Source organism: Vanacampus margaritifer, chromosome 4 (genome assembly GCF_051991255.1).
Source record: "Vanacampus margaritifer isolate UIUO_Vmar chromosome 4, RoL_Vmar_1.0, whole genome shotgun sequence".
NCBI lineage: Eukaryota > Metazoa > Chordata > Actinopteri > Syngnathiformes > Syngnathidae > Vanacampus > Vanacampus margaritifer.
The window spans coordinates 8,889,947-8,911,042 of record NC_135435.1 but is presented as its reverse complement, the minus strand read 5'-3'; the positions used below and the strand labels follow the sequence as shown (position 1 = coordinate 8,911,042).

At 39.2% G+C, this 21,096-nt stretch overlaps 2 protein-coding genes across 2 annotated transcripts in view; both read right to left on the bottom strand.

Annotated features, from left to right (window-relative positions):
• Positions 1–4,349: 4,349 nt before the first annotated feature.
• Positions 4,350–6,365, bottom strand: rxfp3.3a1 (relaxin family peptide receptor 3.3a1). The gene has a single exon (XM_077563868.1). The coding sequence runs from the start codon at positions 6,357–6,359 to the stop codon at positions 5,370–5,372; it is 990 nt and encodes a 329-aa protein (XP_077419994.1). The 5' UTR covers positions 6,360–6,365; the 3' UTR covers positions 4,350–5,369.
• A 6,250-nt stretch (positions 6,366–12,615) lies between these two features.
• LOC144050443 (E3 SUMO-protein ligase PIAS1-like) overlaps positions 12,616–21,096 on the bottom strand; it is a 67,836-nt gene continuing 59,355 nt past the window's right edge. Inside the window, exon 13 of the mRNA XM_077563682.1 lies at positions 12,616–19,702. Coding sequence (XP_077419808.1) covers positions 19,397–19,702 — 306 coding nt within the window. The 3' untranslated portion in view covers positions 12,616–19,396. The remainder of the gene's footprint in view (positions 19,703–21,096) is intronic.

Sequence of the window (21,096 nt, the reverse complement as noted above, 5' to 3'; positions counted from 1 at the left end):
ACCGGGTGTTGGTCATTTTCAGACAAGTTTACATATTTCAAAATTTACCGTTTGGCTGAAAGACCATGTTTGTGTGAGTGAAAAAAAAAAAAGAAAAAAATAATAATCCAAGATTGTAGACCGTTTATAAAGCCACTGGATTGCAGCATTGTGGTAGATCAACAAGTATAAACAAAATAAGAAGTTATTTATTCATATTTTCCTTCCATTTGCTTTGATTGTTTGGCATTTTTGTTGTGAGGCAAAAGAAGAGGATGAGGAAGATGTCAATTTATTTATTTATTTATTTTTAATGTGCTGGATGATGATACTGTAGTTTGGCATGAACAATCCTGAATTGGAAGACATTTGGGCTTTAAAATTCCGGAAAAATAAACCTTCATTTTTCTGATTGTCTGTTACATATTCATCACTATTAGGTAATAAGCCATCAAAGGCTCAATTAGCTTAGCTTACAGATCAGTGGTTCAATTTTTATTACAACCATGTTAATAATGTAGTGCAATCCTGTCACTCTAATTAATCACAGCAACAGGGCTGCAAATCTGGACTAATGTTAGCTTTCTCTCAAGAGCTGTTAATGCTGACCAAGAGGACAAACTTACTTATGTAAATAATTGAATAATAATAATTAACTCATTCACTGCCATTGACGGCTATAGACGTCAAAATTTCATTTGAACTATTTCTATTAGTTGAACATTTTTTCCCCACTTTTGTTAACAAGAGTATGAAAACCTAGGAAAAAAATGTATTGTACACTTACAACAGATATAACATTTGTGATTAATCGTGAGTTAACTATTGAACCATCAAAAATTTAACTCGCCTGACACGATTTAAAAAAAGAAAGAAAATATTTTTTTTAAATCAGGAACGTCAGGCGATTCAATTTTTTAATCGTAATTAATCGTATGACTTCACTAGTTAACTCACTATTAACCACACATTTTATATCTGTTCTAAATGTATAATAAAAAGAATTCTAGGTTTTCATGCTCTTGTTAACAAAAGTGGAAAAATGTTAAACTAATAGTTCAAATGATTTTTTTTTGGATGCAATGGCAGTGAATGAGTTAAAAACAAAAGTCTTATTCTTATCATATGCCTAGCAGGGTTGATTAAGGTAGAGTGAGACATTCAATCATGGCTAACTGTGGGGAAAAACATTTCTCCACCCATTCCTCTGAAAACAGTTTGATGATGTCAAGTCCAGCGTATCATTTGATTCACAGATTTCTTCTTCGTTGCATGCATGTTGTCATGTGAATAATAATTATTATTATTTGAAATATTATGTTTATCAAAACAAATGTTCCCTCAGTTAGAAGAGACAGCGATGGAACAAATAATACCCAAAAAAAGACTTATTTGATATTTTAAAACTATTTTCAAGCATTCTTGTCTCTTTTTTCTTTTCTTTTTTTCTTTTTTAGACTTGATCTCAGGACAAGTCCATTTACTCGGAAACTGCACGTTTGAGTATTTTGTATGTGGATGATTTAAAATTTGATGGGTGGGACGTAAAAATGTCTCCAATTCTGGAACGACCTTTTTGTAAAAGTATCAAAAGACGACACTCTGAGAGGAACATTTTGAAGGTCAGGGCAGTGAGCTTCTGTCTTTCTTGTACTTTAACCAAAGACAGCGCCACCCTCTGGTGCTGAATGAAAAGAGACACTTTGCCAATGATGTCATCTGAGAAGGTTTTTGATCTCTTGACATACTTTGAGAAATAAGTCACCCACGTTTCATGTTTTTCCCTACAAGGATATATGACAGATTATGAGTACATATTGGATATGCTGTATCTTCTCCAAAATTGAATGTATATGTTGAATCCATTTGTATTGATTAATTCCCACACACAATGAGACTTGATTACAAGAATTTATTTTGTAATCAGAATTGTTCACTTCTGCTCAATCTCCATCCTGATTGATGGCATAGAGGCACAAATCTACACAAGTGACTACAAATTGCGAAAGCACGCTCGAGCCTCCAAAAAGACAGCACGGAAACCATTTTCACTTGTGGCACTCACACCAAGCCTCTACATTTCACTTCCAATGACTGTGTGCACCTGAGACGTGTGTAGGTGGCAGACGACCAGTCAGCAATCACAAATACTCCCCATCATATCCAGATTGCAAATGAATGGTGCTGCTTGCGCAAAGCCACCACTGACGACAATCAATTTCAGCATTTCTCTGTTTTCTTTTTTTGAACCCAAACAACGAAGTGCATCCCACTTTCTAGTATGTTATCACCCCCTATTGGTTATGAATATGAAGCACTAACGTGACTGGATTCAAGTATTTTTTTTATTATTATTTATTTATTCCATCCATCCATCCATTTTCTTGGCCGCTTTTTCCTCACAAGGGTCGCGGGGGTGCTGGAGCCTATCCCAGCTGGCTTCGGGCAGTAGGCGGGGTACACCCTGAACTGGTTGCCAGCCAATCGCAGGGCACACAGAGACGAACAACCACACTCACATTCACACCTAGGGACAATTTGGAGTGTTCAATTAACCTGCCATGCATGTTTTTGGAATGTGGGAGGAAACCGGAGTACCCGGTGAAAACCCACGCAAGCACGGGGAGAACATGCAAACTCCACCCAGGAAGGCCGAAGCCCGGACTCGATCTCACGTCCTCTGCACTGGGAGGCGGACGTGCTAACCAGTCAGCCACCGTGCTGCCCCTATTTATTTATTATATCTATGAATATTAATATTGTGCATGCAAAATATGCAATATATTTATAATAATATCAAAATATACAATGTGTATGAAAAATGTATTTGAATATTGATTTTTTTTAAACAAATCAAAACATCACAATCTTAATATTTGTGAAAGCTTTGGAGTTGTTGTCTTATTATTATTATTATTATTATTATTATTATTATTATTATTATTATTATTATTATTATTATTATTATTATTATTATTATTATTATTGTATTTTAAAAAGACCATGAGACCCGTAACGGGACATACAAATCTATCAATATGTGGGCTGCATGTGCATTTGATATCTGGGCCTACAAGTGTGCGTGCCAAAACTACCAATACATATAAAATATAAAAATGCAACTTTATAGCACACAACTGAGCCACACACAACACATTGAGCAGTACAGAATCAATATTTATCTTAGATGACAAAAAACTAACAATTGGAATAAATAACATCATCCACCAAAGATGCCAATCAGACAATGGAAAATTACTGACACTATTTTGTACTCTGAAGTGAATTTAATTATTGAAGCAATAGTCCCATTCTATTCCAAAGACATGCACGGCAGGTTAATTGAACACTCTAAATTGTCCATAGGTGTGATTGTGAGTGTGAATGGTTGTTCGTCTCTGTGTGCCCTGCGATTGGCTGGCAAACAGTTCAGGGTGTAACCTCCCCGCCTACTGCCCGAAGCCAGCTGGGATGGGCTCCAGCGACCCTTGTGAGGATAAGCGGTTAAGAAGATGGATGGATAGTCCCATTTAAATTGGCCAGCACTATTGATTCTGAAGGCTCTGAGCATGATAGATTGACAAAGCAGCTCACAAAGGCTGCTTGGACAAAAAAACAAGAATCTAAAACCCATATAATAGACAAGTGGAAATAAATGACTGAAATGTCATCATTTCATGGATGATTACCTACCTAAGGCCTAGCTAGCTAGACAGCGTTGGCACATAATAAAGTCAGCTCATGATGTTCCCTTGCATCTATTCTTGTGCATCTTGACCATGCCTTATTGAGGCGCATTCTCAATAAAGGCCAGTTCCATTTCATTCTAATCACATTTCCAAGTCATCACAGTCAGTAATAAAGCCTCATAGTGAGACTCCTTATAGAATGCAGGCATGTTTGTTCTTATGAGCCGCTACTGTGGTTCTTAACCTTGTTGGAGGAAAGGAACTCGCCAAGTTTTATGCATGCATTCACCAAAGCCTCCAAAATTGGATTTTATTTTATTTTTTTACCTTAGCGCAAAAATTAGCGATGTATCACTGTTGCACACAAAATCACTGTATTCAAAGAACAAAGCCAACAAACCATGAATTTCATACAAAATCAATATCATAACTCAACGCACGTTTACTGCAATTTCAAGTCAAGTCGGCCACGTGAGCAAGCGGTTGGCAATCAAGCAAGGAAGAAACGTTGAACAACTCCGTAACTCCAGTTTAAGACATTTTAGACGAGGCATAATTCCAACCACAGGTACCAGGGACATCATTTTGCTTAGCCCTACAAAGCCTAAGCCATAAAATAATTGATAGAAAAATCAGATTCTTTGAAAATGGAGCATTTTAAACAAATCAAAACTTTTTGGGGGGGGGGATCAACTTCCACATGACTTTTAATTTGTATGTTTGATACATCCGTTGCACTTTGCATCCAGGGCTACTTGGTCGTATCAGGTGACACTGGCCTTATTTCAAGGTGTCAACGGTGGCTGATATCAGTATCGACTGCCCTCTTGTGGTCATTTTATGAACAGGGATTAGAAATTAGAAAAGTAGATTACTTTTTCGAAAATAAATTTTATGCAATTTTAAGGAAAATCGCTATATTGGGATAGATGTATTTATTTTCTTTCTTTGATTGGTAATTGAATTCATCCTTATTCATCCTCATCCAATATTCATCGCAAATATCTATCAGTATGCGTCATCCACTCCATGTGTCAAATTAACCCTATTTCATGCCTGGAACCCATGCATGTGTGGCAACATAATTAGGTCAATAATGAAACACACTACTAATTCCCAAAAGAACGGCCCAAAATAGGCGATACAACATTTATGATAACTATAAAGACCTTTATAAATGATTACATTTGGCCACTGCAGCCACGGTTTTCATTTTGTACACGCACGCACACACGAACACACACAATTTATACGACAAGCAACAAAAGAATAAGGCAACTTGACGAGCTGGCGTGTGCACAATGATGCATTCAGTAGCGACGTGACAGATCAAGCCCCATCGTAACACCCTGGACTGGTCGCATGTCAGTAGTGCGTGGACAAACATCACACCAGACAAGAGAACATGAAATCTAAAGTGGCAGTTCGCACAAAGTTTGCCCTGCTGTCCGTCTGCAAGGGAGAGGGAAGCTTTTATCTCTTTCGGTGGCAGGGAGTCATTTATGGATAAAGCCAATGGGGGTTTAATTGCTCACACGCGCCCCATTATTATTATTATATATATATATATATTTTTACATGGGGCCTAAAATACGTCACTGAGTTCACATAAGCGCAACAGCACGCCAAAACATTCCCAATTGAGCGAAAGACGCGCCCAAGCCGTGCGTAAATGCGCAAAAAAGGAAGGGGGGAAAAATGCTAAACGTCCGACGTGTGTCCCCTGTGGATGAGAAGCCTCAGCTTGGTCCTAAAGTCGGGCCTCATGAGGCAGTAGATGACGGGGTTGAGACAGCTGTTGGCGTGGGCCAAACACACAGTGAGCGGGAACACATACGTGTGCGCCATGTAATAGCTCCGGTCCCAGTTGGCCGCGTTCAGTTTGACGAGAACGCTCCACAGGGTGACGGCGTGGTTGGGCATCCAGCAGATGAAGAAGGAGAGCACGACGATGGTGACGGATTTGGTGACACGCGATGTCCTCTTGGGGTTGCTCGTCTTCATGCTCCTGGTGTGGATGACGCGCACGAGCTTGATGTAGCTGATGGAGACCACGCAAATGGGCACCACGAAGCCCACGAGGATCTTGTGGATCTGGTACACCGCCAGCCAGTCCTGGCCGCCGGGGAACTTGAGCAAACACAAGTTTTCTCCGCTCACGTGGCTGATGGTGGAGAAAATGGACGTGGGTAAAGTGGCCAAGGTGGCGAGGATCCAAATGGCGGCGCAGGTCCACTTGTCGGATGCGGGTTTTTGTGCGTCCGTGCGCTTGAGAGCCGACGTGAGCGACAAGTATCTGGTGACGCTCATGGCCGTGAGGAAGAAGACGCTGGCGTACATGTTCATCACCGTGACGGACAGCACCACTTTGCACATGGCGCCTCCGAAGGGCCAGCTGAAGTCCAGAGCCGTGTCCACGGCCCAAAAGGGCAGTGTCAGCACGAACTGCAGGTCCGTCAGCGCCAAGTTGAGCACGAAAAAGTTCATCCGGGACGTTTTGCGCTCGTGTTTGGCTCCCAGGAGGAAGAAGACGAGTAGGTTGCCCACGAGACCCACCACGCACACCAGGGAGTAAACCGAGCAGATGAGGACCCTGAGGACGGGGCTGTCGTCCGCGAAGACATCGATGTCGTCCAGGTGAATAAAACTGGAGCTGTTGGACCAGACGGTGAGGTTGTTGTCGTCGCTCATGGCTCCATCGGCTGCTCATGGACGGATGAGCTGCTCTCATATGCGCGCCGACTCTTCAGCATTTATCGAGCACCCCCCACTCCCTCCCATCTCCCTCAAACATGATTATCATTGCGCTCCAGTACGCGCATACGGTGACATTTGAATTCAACCAGTTTAATTGGTTCAGGGACCAAGCTCTTAAATAGGATTTATTTACTCAAATACATTTTCAAACGTCTCCCACGCAAAAAAAAAAAAAAAGTTTTTGTTTCATATGATTTTAACTCATTCACTGCCATTGACAGCAATAGACGGCAAAAAAATATTTAAACTATTTCTATTAGTTTAACATTTTTTTTCCATTTTTGTTAACAAGAGTATGAAAGCCTAGAATTGTTTTTGTACATTTAGAACAGATATAAATTTTGTGATTAATCGTGAGTTAACTAGTGAAGTCATGCGATTAATTCCGATTAAAAAATGTAATCGCCTGACGCTCCTAATTTTTAATAATCTTTTCTTAATTAAAAAAAAAATCTTTTTTAAGAAAAGATAATTAATTGAAATCTTTTCTTTTATTTATAATCTTTTTTTATTTTAAGAAAAGATTATTAAAAATTAGGGGCGTCAGGCGATTACAATTTTTAATCGTAATTAATCGCCCGACTTCACTAGTTAACTCAGGATTAATCACAAATTTTATATCTGTTCTAATACAATAAAAAAAATTATAGGTATTCATACTCTTGTTAACAAAAGTCGGAAAAATGTTTAACTAATGTAAATAGGTCAAATAAATTTTTGACGTCTATAGCCGTCAATGGCAGTGAATGAGTTAAAGAGGACGTCAAGTCAAAAATTATCTATCCATCCATCCATCCATCCATCCATCCATCCATCAGGGGGCGGCCATTTTGCCACTTGCTGTCAACTGAAGATGACATCACGGTTGGTCTGAGCTCAGGTAATGGCCAATCACGACTCAACTGCTTTCTGAATTAGGCGTATGCAAGCTAAGCTGTGATTGGGTGTTACCTGAACCAACTGTGATGTAATTTTCACTTGACAGCAAGTGGCAAAATGGCCGCCCCCTGGGATTGTTAAAAATGGTTGGATTTTGCTGCTCCAATTCATACTCCACAAACGCAATATTAATCAGAACATATTGTTGTAAAGAACATTTGTGAATTAACTTCTTTGATAATAATGATACATAAAAATATCAACATTATAAAACAAGAGAATGTAAAGCAATACTCTAAACTGTTTTTTAAAGACAGTGGTTCTCAAATCTTTTACACCAAGTAGCCTACCACCTAAAAAATAACGCTAAAAAAATAACCAAAAATGGGTACAACATTGAGTAACTGAGACGCAAAATAAATAATAATAATAATAATAAAAAGAATAGCAAGCACATTGTGTTGCACATATTTTTATATTGATAATGTTACCGTAAGTTAACTCTTTGACTGCCAGATGTTTTCAGAAAAGGGATGCCGTCAGTGCCAGCCGATTTAAGCATTTTGACTGATCTTTCAAGGTCCACAGAACAACACACATACTACCAAATGAAAGATTGGACTCTCATCTTTCATCAGAAAAAAAAGTTTGTTTCTACCTTATTCCGTTTTTCAGTAATCAACAATAGAAAATGGTTAGTTTCACCGAAATGCTCTGTTTTGAAACAAAAAACGGAGAAATCAAGCTTTTTGTGAAACGATATTATTTCATGCACTCTAGTGAATTTGACACCTTTTTTTTCCATGAATGATGCCACAAACACCTAAATAGTGCTTTACTTCTGTAAAACACTACCACCAACAATGAAAAAGTGTTTTTTTTTATCGCAAAATACGTTTATTTACATTCAACAGTGTAACAATTTGACAAAACAATTTCGCAAACTATTTACAAATGTGTGCAACCGTGGTACTATTTACAATTGTGTGGATGTTTCAAATACAGTTTTTCTTTTTGTAACACTCCCCTGTGTGCAAGGAGAGGGAGCAAGATTTGCACAACAGATTAGTTTCACTGCGATTGCAGACGCTACACTTTCTTGCTGGCTTTTTTTTCCGGGGAATAGCAAGTATATACTACAGTGTGTGTTTGTCCATGTTGCCATCAAGTCTACTCTCAGGATCGTGATACGGTGACGTTACGGTGGTGTTACGTCTGGCTTCCTCATGTCCTTCAGTTCCTATACCGGGTGGTAGATGTTCTTGTCCATTCATGGTGGCATCGTAGTCCATAACCAGTGTCTTCTCCGTGATCAGACTGTACCCACTCCTCCGATGAATATGCATTGGACTCGGGGTACTCTTCGTCGTCCGATTGAACGTGCAGAAGTGCTCGGTTGTGCTCCGCGTTTTCCGGCGTTAGCAGCGCTAGCCGGTGTGGCTTTATGACGTGATCATAGCCGCCGCGTCAACGCTTCCAACTTCGGCGTCAACCTCGGAGTCACCATCATCATCATCGTCGTCATCAATGTGCTCTTTAGCATTGGTCGATGCTTTTCGTCTTTGAAAAAAATGCTCAAGCGTGAGCTGCTTGCAACCGGTCGCCATTATGGCTTCCTCAGCCATTTTCCCCTCAACACTCTAGCTCCGCCTCACATCTTCTACTGACGCCTACCCAATCTTGTCCAAAGAGAGTCATCGCTGCCATCTAGTGCCCAAAAATAGGCATTATACTAACTAGATCTGCTTGATACTTTCAGCACAGCTGGCCAAGGCTTTCCTCCACCCGTTTCCAAAAAAAAACATAGTGAACGTCTTTTAACGTCTTTGGCAGTCCTCCGTAGGATTTTACTAAACGTTGAAAAAATGATGCTAAATTCAAGCTAACGTTATATTAAAATAATAGTGTATAATAATAATAAAATAAATAAATAATTTGAAGCTGAGACAAGTGATTCTCCGTTGCCACCCAGAGTTCAGTATGGAGGAGGAATTGAGCCAAGTTTACTCAACTCAACTTTGTTTGGGGCACTTGAGGGTCCAGACGTAGCATTCAGTCACAATCAAAGAACACGTGATTAAAGTGCAAATCCATCATTCATGTAAGAGGCTTCACAAGCATTTTTGGAAAATGCAGACATTTGATGCCTCCATTTTCATGGGCTCTTAAGTACTGTATTTGGACATTTGACTCATAATGAAGATCTTGTGTGGGCAAAATATGGTTCTTTAATGTGACAGGAGTCAGGAGCAAATATCAACTCATTATGAATTTGATGCTTGCAACACATTCCAAAAAAGCTGGAACAGGGGCATGTTTACCACTGTGTTGCATCAACCTTCTCTTTAAAAACATTCAATAAGCATTTGGGAACTGAGGACAGCAATGTACAATTTCTGTTACGCAACAGTCTGCGGGCTCCATTATCACATTTTGCGCTTCATAATGTGCCACATACATTTTCAATGGGAGACAGGTCTGGACTGCTGGCAGGCTAGGTTAAAATTCCGTTTTTTTTAGCACATTGTTTTGTACTATTACTATTTGTACTGTACTGCTGTTGTAATTGTTTTACTGAAATAGGCAGGGACATCCCTGAAAAAGTCGTTGCTTGGATGGGAGCAAACTAAATCTGTGTGTATCTTTCAGCATTAATGGTACCCCATAGATGTGAATTGGCTGTGGGCATTAACAATGTGGGTATTTGCATCTTGTTTGTTATATATTTATGTAGCATAAAATAAAATAATGTTGACTGTGTTTTCATAGGGTTCTAAGTTGCCACTAAGCACGTGCCGATATTCTGAAGGTATGTGATTAACAGTGATTAAAACTATTGCTGTGTCACGGTATTAAAATTACAGCTCTAAAATGTTATTTTTTAAAACTATTTAGGTAAATTAAAAAAAATTGCCCCATTGAACAAAATCAATTTTAATTTAAGAAAAAAAAAACATACAATATTTGCTACATTCATGAACATGTACATCAACTTTAAATAAATAAATAAATGTTTACAGTCTTCTTAGCAAGTCACAGTGTCCCATCAATGGTAAGCTCTTTTTAGAACCGACCCAAGCTACTGGTGTTGTCAATGTCACGCTGGCACTGACACGTTTTATTTATTTATTTATTTTTTAAAGAATAATGCACACTATAGACCAGTGGTGAGCAAACTCGGTCCTGCAGGTTTTGATGTATCCCTTCTCCAACACAGCTGGTAGATGATCAGCTCATCAGCAAGCTCTGATTACGATCCTGTTGATTGGAATCAGCTTGTGTTGGAAGTGAGAAACCTCCAAAACCTGCAGGACTCCGGTCCCCGAGGACCGAGATAGACCCTTCCAGTGTGACGTCACGTTTGTATGCCGCCCATGCTAACGCGAGTCAATGAGAAATCAGTTAGCGACACGTCAAAAATAGCTGAAACCATTTCTAAATCCGCGACAAATGCAATGGTAAACTTCTGTGCGGTCTCCGGTTGCTAAGCACTCTGGGTAAAGTGACATCAGTGAGAAGGGTCTATATATAGGTCAGGCATGTGTATCTTTACTTCCACCCCTCACACCCTCCTTATTCTCCATACACAGCTGTTGAGGAGAAAAAAAAAGAGTTAATTGAAGGCAATTAACTTAAAAGAGGCAGCTGCTAAAATCATCCTGCCTCGAACTTGCCACTAGAGCCACCAATTAAAGATAAATGAGGCGGTGGCTCGCGCATGACTGTCTGCTTTAGGAGATGCTTTTGTACCCAATCATGACACTCACCTGTGGACCGTTTTTTCCCTTTCCTTTATATATATATATTTTTTTTAATTTTTTAAAAGCATTGCTCAACATTCCCAGCTTTTTTGAGTGTTGCTGGCATCAAATTCAAAATGAGGCAATATTTGAAAATAAATAAAATAACATTGATAAGTTTGAACATTAAATATCTTTGTAACACATTCAACTGAATATACTGTAGGTTGAAAAGGATTTGCCAATTGTATTCTTTTTTTCATTTACGTTTTACACAACTTCATTGGAATTGGGATTCACATTACTACAATAACATTTAAAAAATCATTTTATTTGGGTAATTTATACAAAATTAAATGAACAAAATTAATTGTAAAAAGTAAGTAAATACTACAAAGTTAAAATGAGAACATTTTACTATAAGAAAAAAATATTTTTACATTAAGTACACATTTAAGCTATTTTCTTTCACTTTACCTACGAACGACCTGGCCCATCTGTCAGTTTTAAAAATCAAATGATGGTAACCCGGTGGGTAGGAGGTAATGTCTGGTTGGTGCTGGATTTCACTTTCCTTTCTTTGATCCTTCCTCGGGTCTCCTGACAACCTCACGACTCTAGCTGGATTCTGAAGTATTCGGTTTAGGTGAACGGTATGGGATTTTTAATAGGTTTTAGGTGAACTAATGAGTACACACTCACACGCACGCACGCACGCACACGCACATGCACATATAAAAAAAAAAAAAAGTTAAAAAAAGAGAGAGAGCAATGATGATGACATGTCGAATCGGTAAAATTACAGAATGAACAATACTTAGCTCTCTCAAAAAAAATAAGAAAAATAAAATAAAATTAAATTAAAAAAATCAAATGAGGCACATGAGCTCAAAAGTTTTCCCGTTCTTGGATTAAATGGGCAATCAAGCAATCAAGCAAATGAAAGTCTGGAGATGATGACGGAAAAGGGAATAGCAGGTACACAACTACACACAATTCAAAAATGGAACTGATGGTGTCTTTTGTTTGGATGAGAACTTTGTTGGAAAAACAAAACTTCTTTATCTCACACACACACACACACACACTCATCCACACAAGCACAAAGTTTGTTTTACTATCTTTGTGGGGCCATCTCATTGACATAATGCCCCTTCCCCTAACCCCAACCATCAAAAATGATTGCCTAACCCTATTTCTTACCCTAACTTCAACCCAATTCAAACCTTAACTCTAAAACCAAGTCTTGACCCTCAAAAAGAGGTCTTAACTTGTGAGCCCAGCAAAATGGCCCCACATGGACGGGTGGATCCCACAACTCTGTGAAATCCCGAAATGTTGGCCTCACTATGTAACAAAACAAGAGCACGCATGCACACGCACACGGAATGGAATGGACGCGCCATAACAATTTGGATCCAGGTTTTACAAATCATGGCTGCATTTGTGATGGCCAAATACATTTGAGCCCGTGAAAATTGAATGGCAACTAAAATTGGTCGAATTTCATTCATAAATGCTTCGAACCCTAACAGTAAGCGAGGGGAGAAAAAACCCACAAACACAGTGAATTAGCAGAATGCACGTTTAATACATCTAACCTTTTCTACATAAACAGTTAACATTCAAGAAGTAAACAATTTATTCCAATGCTTGTAATAAATATTTTCTTCCACTTGGTACATTTGTACAAACTGACAAGGGTTTACTGTAGTCTACACAGTTGTCTTGTTGAAAAGCCTCGTGTGGTTTTGGACTTGGAGCCATGAAACCAAACCTGTGCATGTTTTAAGGCAGTGAGTGCGGGTGTTGACTCTTACAGCTCGACGACACTCTTCATTGGCCGCAGTCCTTTCTTCCATAGTTAGCTACTACTGCTTCTGTTCTCTTCAAAAATATATAAATTACTTTCTTCGCGTGGCTCTCAATCGACACAAAAAGAGCATACAAACGGACATCAAACACGTTTGGATCTGAATATTCAGGATTCCACACAGGCAGAATATACACATTGTTGAATTTTCCCTTTTGATCACCGGGACACATGGCGAGCGTTTTGGAGGTGTGGCCTCGTTTCATCCACTGGCGCGAGTGCAGGCGGCGCGCCGGCACGCATACACGCTAGCTTTGGACAAACTGCAGCGTGCAGGCAGTCGCGTCATTTGGAAGGAGAGAAATACAGTAGCTTCATAGCTGGAATAGTGAACCACAAGGGCGGCGCTGTAGACAACCGGAACCTTTTAAAGGGACAGTGTGTATTATTTTGTGCCATGAACAGGCTTGGGAATACATGTACCACCGTTACGTAATCAGATTACCCAAAAAATGTAACTATTCCATTACAGTTACAGGAAAAAACATGTAATCTGATTACAGGTACATTTATTAAAAATGGGGATTACCTCAAGGGATTTCAATTTCTACGATGAGAGTGCGAGAGACAGAGAGTGAGTGAGAGAGAGAGAGAGAGAGAGAGAGAGAGAGAGAGAGAGAGAGAGAGAGAGAGAGAGAGAGAGAGAGAGGGACTGTATTTTGCTGCTGAACTATATTCCACTAACAATATTAACCATAATGCCCCCCAAAAAATGGACATTGATGTGATAGTTTTGTGTTTGGCAAATTATTGAAATGAATGATTACTTCACCACTATGTGGCACTAAATATCACACACCGTCCCTTTAAGATGACTTTGTGTCCATCCACGCATCGAATGCAGGGCACTTGAGCAAAAACACATTCAACATAGCCTGCAACACATCTTACACACCAAAATTGGAGTCTGATGCACATACATTGAATTCCTTCAAACACTGAGGAGTCTATTCAACCTTTGACCTTCTCTTTGTTTACGCTCAAAAGTTTGGTGAGAGTCAAATCATTAATAAATGCACCAAAAATCGTCTTTTTTTTTTTTTGCACATTATGTAATTCTTTTTATCCATTAAGTTAACTCATCATGACTTGATGACAGGAAGACAATGCTACATCCATTAAGTCATCATGACTTTTGCTTGAGCGGGCTCGTATTCTTGCGCCATTAAACCTCTCGAGAAAATGAACATGGTTTTGTTAATAACTTAACAGTACCTTAATCGTTTGTGGGTGGGGGGGAAAAAACGTCCGTCAAAGCAAGTCAAATACAAAATGGAACAAAAGAGATCCGGAATGATGGTGACCTCATATGCATTCTCCCACATAAATCACTTTGTAAAAAATAAAATACACATCAAAATAATACCAAATAAATAAAATACTGCACAACACAGGAAAAACATGAGAGCTCACTCCCAAAAATGAGTGCGTTTGATAAGACTGGGTTGATTCTTATGAAAAGATTAAATCAATTTGATGGAATTTTTTTGGATGTTATTTTTTAAGTCGAGTTATTGGAGGGTGTCCCAAAAGTCACCATACACTTCCTGGGACCACATGTTCAATGGAGAGAAGGCAAAGTGATTCATTTGTTCTGAAAGCTCCTCTATGGACTTGAAGCAGGCAGAACTAACCGGTAAACATCCCCCACAGGTGACCGTTCAGTACAAAAAATGCTGACTAATGGCTCTGATTTCATTGGGACTGCTAAACGGGGGCCTGTCTGCAAATGACTTGCAAGCGGTCTAGGGTGTAACCCGCTTCTTGCCAAAAGTCGGCCAGGATGGGATCCAGCTCACCTGTGGTCCTAATGCAAATAAGCCGAATAGAAAATGTATGGAGTGGAAGTCACAAAGTTCAAGTTGGATCTTAGGGATGGGCATCATAAGCAATTATTTGATTTATTGATGGTTGGTTGGAAAAAGGAGGCAAAATGCTGCACACTTGATTCAGTTCCAACTAGTTTGTGGTGTTTAATCCGCTCAGTACGACAGGAGTTTAGAACATTTGGGGAAAGTTTATGTCATCTCTCAACTGTAACTGTATGCACGAAAATGAGTTGAGGAAGTTTACCGGAATTGTCACAAACTTGATCAGTACCGACAGACCTCTTAGTCCAGGGTTGTCAAACTCATATTAGCTCAGGGGCCGCATAAAGGAAAGAAAAAAAAAAAAAAAATATATATATATATATATATATAAATATATATATAAAACTTAAAAAACATTGCTGTCAATTATACGGAAATTTCAATTTAAATTACGAAGCTCCACTGTAATCATATTGTTCCAAAAAATAACATGAATGCAAATGGATCGCGGCAACACTTTGCCTGTATGAGTTCCGGACGTGTTAACCCCTGGGCGTTATAATAGTTTGATTAAATTCTTGTAATTTTTTGCCAAAATCTGGCATTTCCTTTGAAGTGTGATAACTTAGTCATTTATGAATATTTTTTTCACTTTCAACCACTCAAAATGTTCAGTGGCATCAGACCTATCTACACATATATAGGTTTTATTTTTATTTATTTTATTAATGCCCCCTATGGACAACAATAGCAGTATTATGCTAATAGCAAGACTAACTATGGTGTATATATATATAAAATAAAATAATAATTTATATATTTCATATGACATAGTTAGAGGCTCAAACAAGTCCATAAGTCATAACAATATAATTTTTTTACGCATGCATTTTGTATTCATTATTAGCCTTTGCCGCCACCTAGTGGATTTTTGTGTTAACACTCTAAACACACAAATTCCTCTTATTTTCATGTTTATGACAAAGAAGCGATTGCATCAGTAATCACGGAAAATGCATTATAACACATCAGGTTTACAGCATATCAAAACTGTGATTTATAATGGGAGTCAATGAGCCAAAATCGGGCATTATTACAACAACTTCGTGTGAATCTCTCCCTCCTGTTTGGTAATAATTATAAATTAGAGCATGGCGTCAATTTGAACTTCTACATTTTTAAACAATCCTGGTAAAAGGTCAGGTCCCTAGTGTATTTTTTTCAAATGCTTTTTCTTTGATGAAAAACAGAAAAAAGCCAGAAAATGGACAAATAACGCCAGGGGTTAAATTAAATATAACTGTTTTGCATATATATATTGTTCCCAGAATGCATTGTGTTAAAGGATGTTAATCCTTGTCATATGTATTTGTGTTACCAGTTATTGAATTTGTGTCGTATTTAACACGTTTATGTCGGTCTATGATTATTATTTTTTAAACAAACCATAACTTTAAGTTGTGTGTAAAATAATGACAACCAGGACGATTCCGTGTACAAGTTGCATCGCTCACCTGAAAACTGCTTGTGAAATTACGAATTTCTATGTTTTGATTGTGGCCGGCTGATTAATTGGTTCGACATTACATTATTATTATATATTTTTTTTTACTTTACACAATCGTCTTGCGGGCCGGATTCAACTCCTTTGCGGGCCTAATCCGGCCCACAGGCCATATGTTTGACACCCTTGTTTTATGGACTCCCGTTTCGCTGATTACTGTAAGCAGGCATTATTAGGTGCTCAATTTGTGTATTTTACATTAGGCATGTTGTTGGACCGCTAAGGGGACCTATGAGGGGATGTATTGAGTCTGTTTGGCCATTTGTGGCAGTTATGACATTATGCTCCTCCTACACGGCGACAATAATGAGGAATTTCAATATAAGACAACATCAGGCGGACTGAGTGAGTTCTTGGAGCTTGTAAATCTTGAAGCTGATTGGCTGTCGCTGGTGCAACGGTATAAAAATAGCGCTTACCAACTGTAATTTAGCAATGGTGGAAAGACGATTAAAATAAAAATGATTAAGGTGACTTTAGAAGCACCCCCGAAAACCTGAAGTTTTCCTGGAAATTCAACAAAAAATTGATATCTCAGCTCCTGAAGCAGATAGAAACATAATTCTAAAAATATTTCAGAGAGCTTATACCTGTGGTGTTTACATAAACTTGAGTTTATTATTAGGGGTGGGAATCCTTGAATGTCTCACGATTTGATTAGATTCCAATTCCGATTTTTGGGTCTGCCATTCGATTCAGAATCGTTTTTCGGTTAAGAAAGATTTTTGATTCAAAATGATTTGAATGACAATGATTTTTGCTTCAATTTATAGATGTGCAAAGAATCGTAATGATCTACTCCAGTCTGACTTGCTATTCGCGACACTTTTATCACTCAACAGAACGGCTCCACGCTACAAAAAAACAACTTTTATTGGAATTGAAACTTTTTCCTTCTACTCTCTAATGTGGCTACAACTTAACAGTGTATTAGACCGCGTGGAACCACACTGCCCCTATGTGGCCAACTATAGTACAGCGCTCCCAATAAAAGCACACACAAACAAAGGGAAGACTGTATAAAATAATTTAAATAACATCGATTTTGGGACATTTAAAATCGATTCTGAATCGTACTAAATGAGAATTGCGATTCTTATGAGAATCGATTTTTTTGGCACACCCCTATTTATTATTATAAATCTTCAATATACTGTATATATATTTTTTAAATCAACAAAAAATTGCGCATCTGCGGGAATATTTACCACATTTAACACTGGAGCGCAGTTGTAATAACCTTGGGGGATCGAGTGGTAATTATTCGTCGTCCATTCCGCTACAAAGCCGTCAAAATGTTCAACATCTTCATTGTCTACAAACATATTTCTTAACAATATGCCACGGTCGACTGATCGGAAGTCCTCCCACGCCGTCGTCAATCGCCGTGAATTATTTCATAACTCCCGCAAATCTGTGTCAGCCATAAATACTCAAATAAAATTCCAGGACATGCTACAAGGCCCATGTCACCCTCTCGTATGTATTCTGAAGCATTTCATCGAGTTAAGAGACAAAGAATGGGTCAAAACAAAACAAAATGACGTATCCGCTCTCCTGGCTTTAAATATAGAAGAGCGCTAGAGCCTTAATGGGTCAACCTTAAACATTTCTTGACAATGATTTGTTCTGTGTGACGATTACATTTGTGGAATATGAGTTAACCAATTCTAAATCCAGCCATTCTTATCCATCTCAGGGGGGGCGGCCATTTCGCCACTTGCTGTCGACTGAAGATGACATCATAGTGACTCAGGGCTCAACGACCAATCACAGCTCACCTATTTTCTGAAGCTGAGTTGTGATTCGATGTTACCCGACACCAGAGCAACTGTGATGTCATTTTATCTCGACAGAAAGTGGCAAAATGGCCGCCTTCTGATACTGATAAAAACGGCTGCTTAACTCATCTTCCACTAACAAAATATTAACCAGAATACCATGTTTAGACTAATGGGGTTGCATAGAACATATTATTGTCAAGATGTATTTGTTTATTTTTTTTGTGGGGGGGGGGGGGGGTGATATAGATATGGATGTAAATGGATATAGAAATGTTATATATAATCAAATGCCCATCCCTATGTGAAGAGCATTCAAGCTCCAAGGGTCCACTGTCCTGTATTCCAAAAGTCAAGCTAAACCTCCTTCAACTACTTGTTTGTCAAAACCTGCCAAATTCTTTCAAAAACGGGAGACGTATGAAGACGTGTTTTCAGCTTCATCTCTAACATGCTGTGACGCATTCACACAAGCAGGCACTAGTTGAAACTCAAGTCCGCCGTGCAACGACCCCTCGAGACAGCCGCGGTTTGACTTTTCAACTGCATTGTTCGTTTATTCTGAACGGTCCGACAAGAATGCGCTTCAAGTGTCCAAAAGACACAAGCGGACTCACTTTTTGAGTGCTCCAACTGCACACTGATCATCATCAAGGTACCTTGTTATTTTTGGCATAAGCAAAAAAAACAACAACAAAAAAATCCTTCCATCTCCAGATTTACATATATAAATAGTGTGACGCTCTAAAAAAAATGCTGCATGTTGACAGTCTTTAAAAGGAGTGAAAATGATGAACCGGGTACGGCTGCTCCACCTGCGCGCTCCAGGATCACCTGAACATGTCAAGGAATGCATATTGTGGAAAAGCAGTATTAATAAACATGATGGCAGGAGATTTGAAGGGCTATTGATGCAGTGAGGACTTTAAAAGCAGGATATGGCTACTAAACAGCGTATACCCCGGAACGACAAACTAGAACATGGTCAAAAACAGCAGTTGAAGCAGCTCACTCGCCTGGACGTGTCCCCATTGACCATACAAAAGTCAAAGAAGAAAATAGATTTTGTTCTCTGTACACGCTGACCCACTTTGTGTTCATAAAAAAAAAAAAGAGCAATTGCTGTTTGTGCCAAGTTGGGAGCAGTCGAGCCACAATGTGAGCCACTCAAAGAGTCAAAGTGCTCAACTGACCTTCACCACGGTTTCCTCCCGGTGCTCCTCTTACACGCCGACGAGTCGAAGGATTCGAGTCTAGTTTGCGAGTCACTTCTCTACCCTGCAGTTAAATTCATGGTTGGATCCCAGCCGGACTCTTTGCGAGTCAATCCAACGATATCACGTCCGGAATTCCTCCGTAAATAGCTGCCACCGCCGCTTCCGTGCCGCCCCGGCCGGCCAGCACGCCGCCATGTGAGTGCGACGATAAAGAGTGAGCGTCCCGGAGGCCGCCGGACGACACCAGACTGCCGCCGCTGCTGCCGCCGGAGCCGCCGGCCCCGTTGGTCGGCGGCGACAGTAAAGATGTGGAGGAGGTGGAGGAACTGTATGGCAGGAAGCGGTTGAGCAGAAGCTCGTGGTCGTCTGAGGCAGAGGCGGCCGCCGCTGCTGCCATCACCATGTTGTAATGCTGATGGAAAAGATGCAAGTCAATTCCTTCATACATTTAACACCAAATAATCAGCAATAATTACTACTGGACTTCACAGGTGCATCTGGTTAGACAAACTCATATAATCTATAGATTGATGACGCATAGAGTATACAGTAGAAATGAGTTAGCCTTATTTTTTAAATATTGAAAAAGTTTTTATACACGTGAGATACGAACGCTGCATTGGTGACTTAAAGCTGTTTACCCACTCCCACTTCACGTTTAATATCAAACATAAGAATAACATGTTGTGTCTTTTAAAATAACAGCCTCAAGAAACCCCCTGTAGCTTAATGCGAGCATACAATAAAAGATGCTACTGACATGCTAGCTAATGTTAGCATTGAGAGTTGCGAAGCGACACGTGGGATGAGCGAATACTGCTAATTGGTGGTAGCCTGCTACTTGGTATTTTTTTTTTTTTTCAAGAAAAACAATGAAAAGCACATGCATATCGAGGTGTGGGGTGACAGTTTGGAGTACAAACATACATCTGTTAAAAAGACGTATATGAAGTCACTTCGAAACAGGTATAGAGAAGAGGAAATGTGTTAGCTGGGACTGAGATGTAGGTATGAATAAAATAGTAAAAGTTAGATTAAAAAAAAAATATTATTTACTGTATATATGGAGGTTTATGTTTTTTTGTGCTATGTCCATAGGAGCGAGATTATAACGGATGTGTATATACATTCATATAGATATAATATGTATATTATATATTTATATAAGCTTGGAATATTCAGTGTTATATATAAGTTAACTCACAAATGGGGAGAAGCCAACCTCTCTCAACTGGCTGCATTTTGCAAGGAAGAGTAGCAAGAACTAGAAAAATTCCCGCGGAAATTTTGAATGGAACTGCTGACTCTTGTAAATGAGCTGAACAGTTTAAAATTTAAACGACTGGAATCGGTCAAGAAATGTGGAAGTTTACCATAATCAACATCAACTAAAAGTATCTTACTGTCCCTTTAAGAAAAATGCAAATTCGCGCACACATTTGACTTGGAGACGTCACGCACCCACATTCCATTGATATTGTATGAGAGACGCACACCTCGAACAAAAGCCTCTCATGACTTAACGGTTCAAGATGCAGAAGAAATGGCTCGTTAGAACGGCAAGGGTTTGGGGAACGCGAGCATGTTCTCACTTTTTTAATCGGATGAAAAATGACTAAATGAGAGCCGGTTGAAAACTTAGGATTTATCCAAAATGAAGAGGAAAAAGGAGGCGAATTTAACATGGAAAAGATAGGCGAGTTAGTCCGACTTCTCCTCGCTTAAAGTGAAAATAAAGGTACTAAATGACACCTTAGCCAAATAATTATATAATAGTTAGTTTGTCTGAAAGAAGAGACTTGTCAC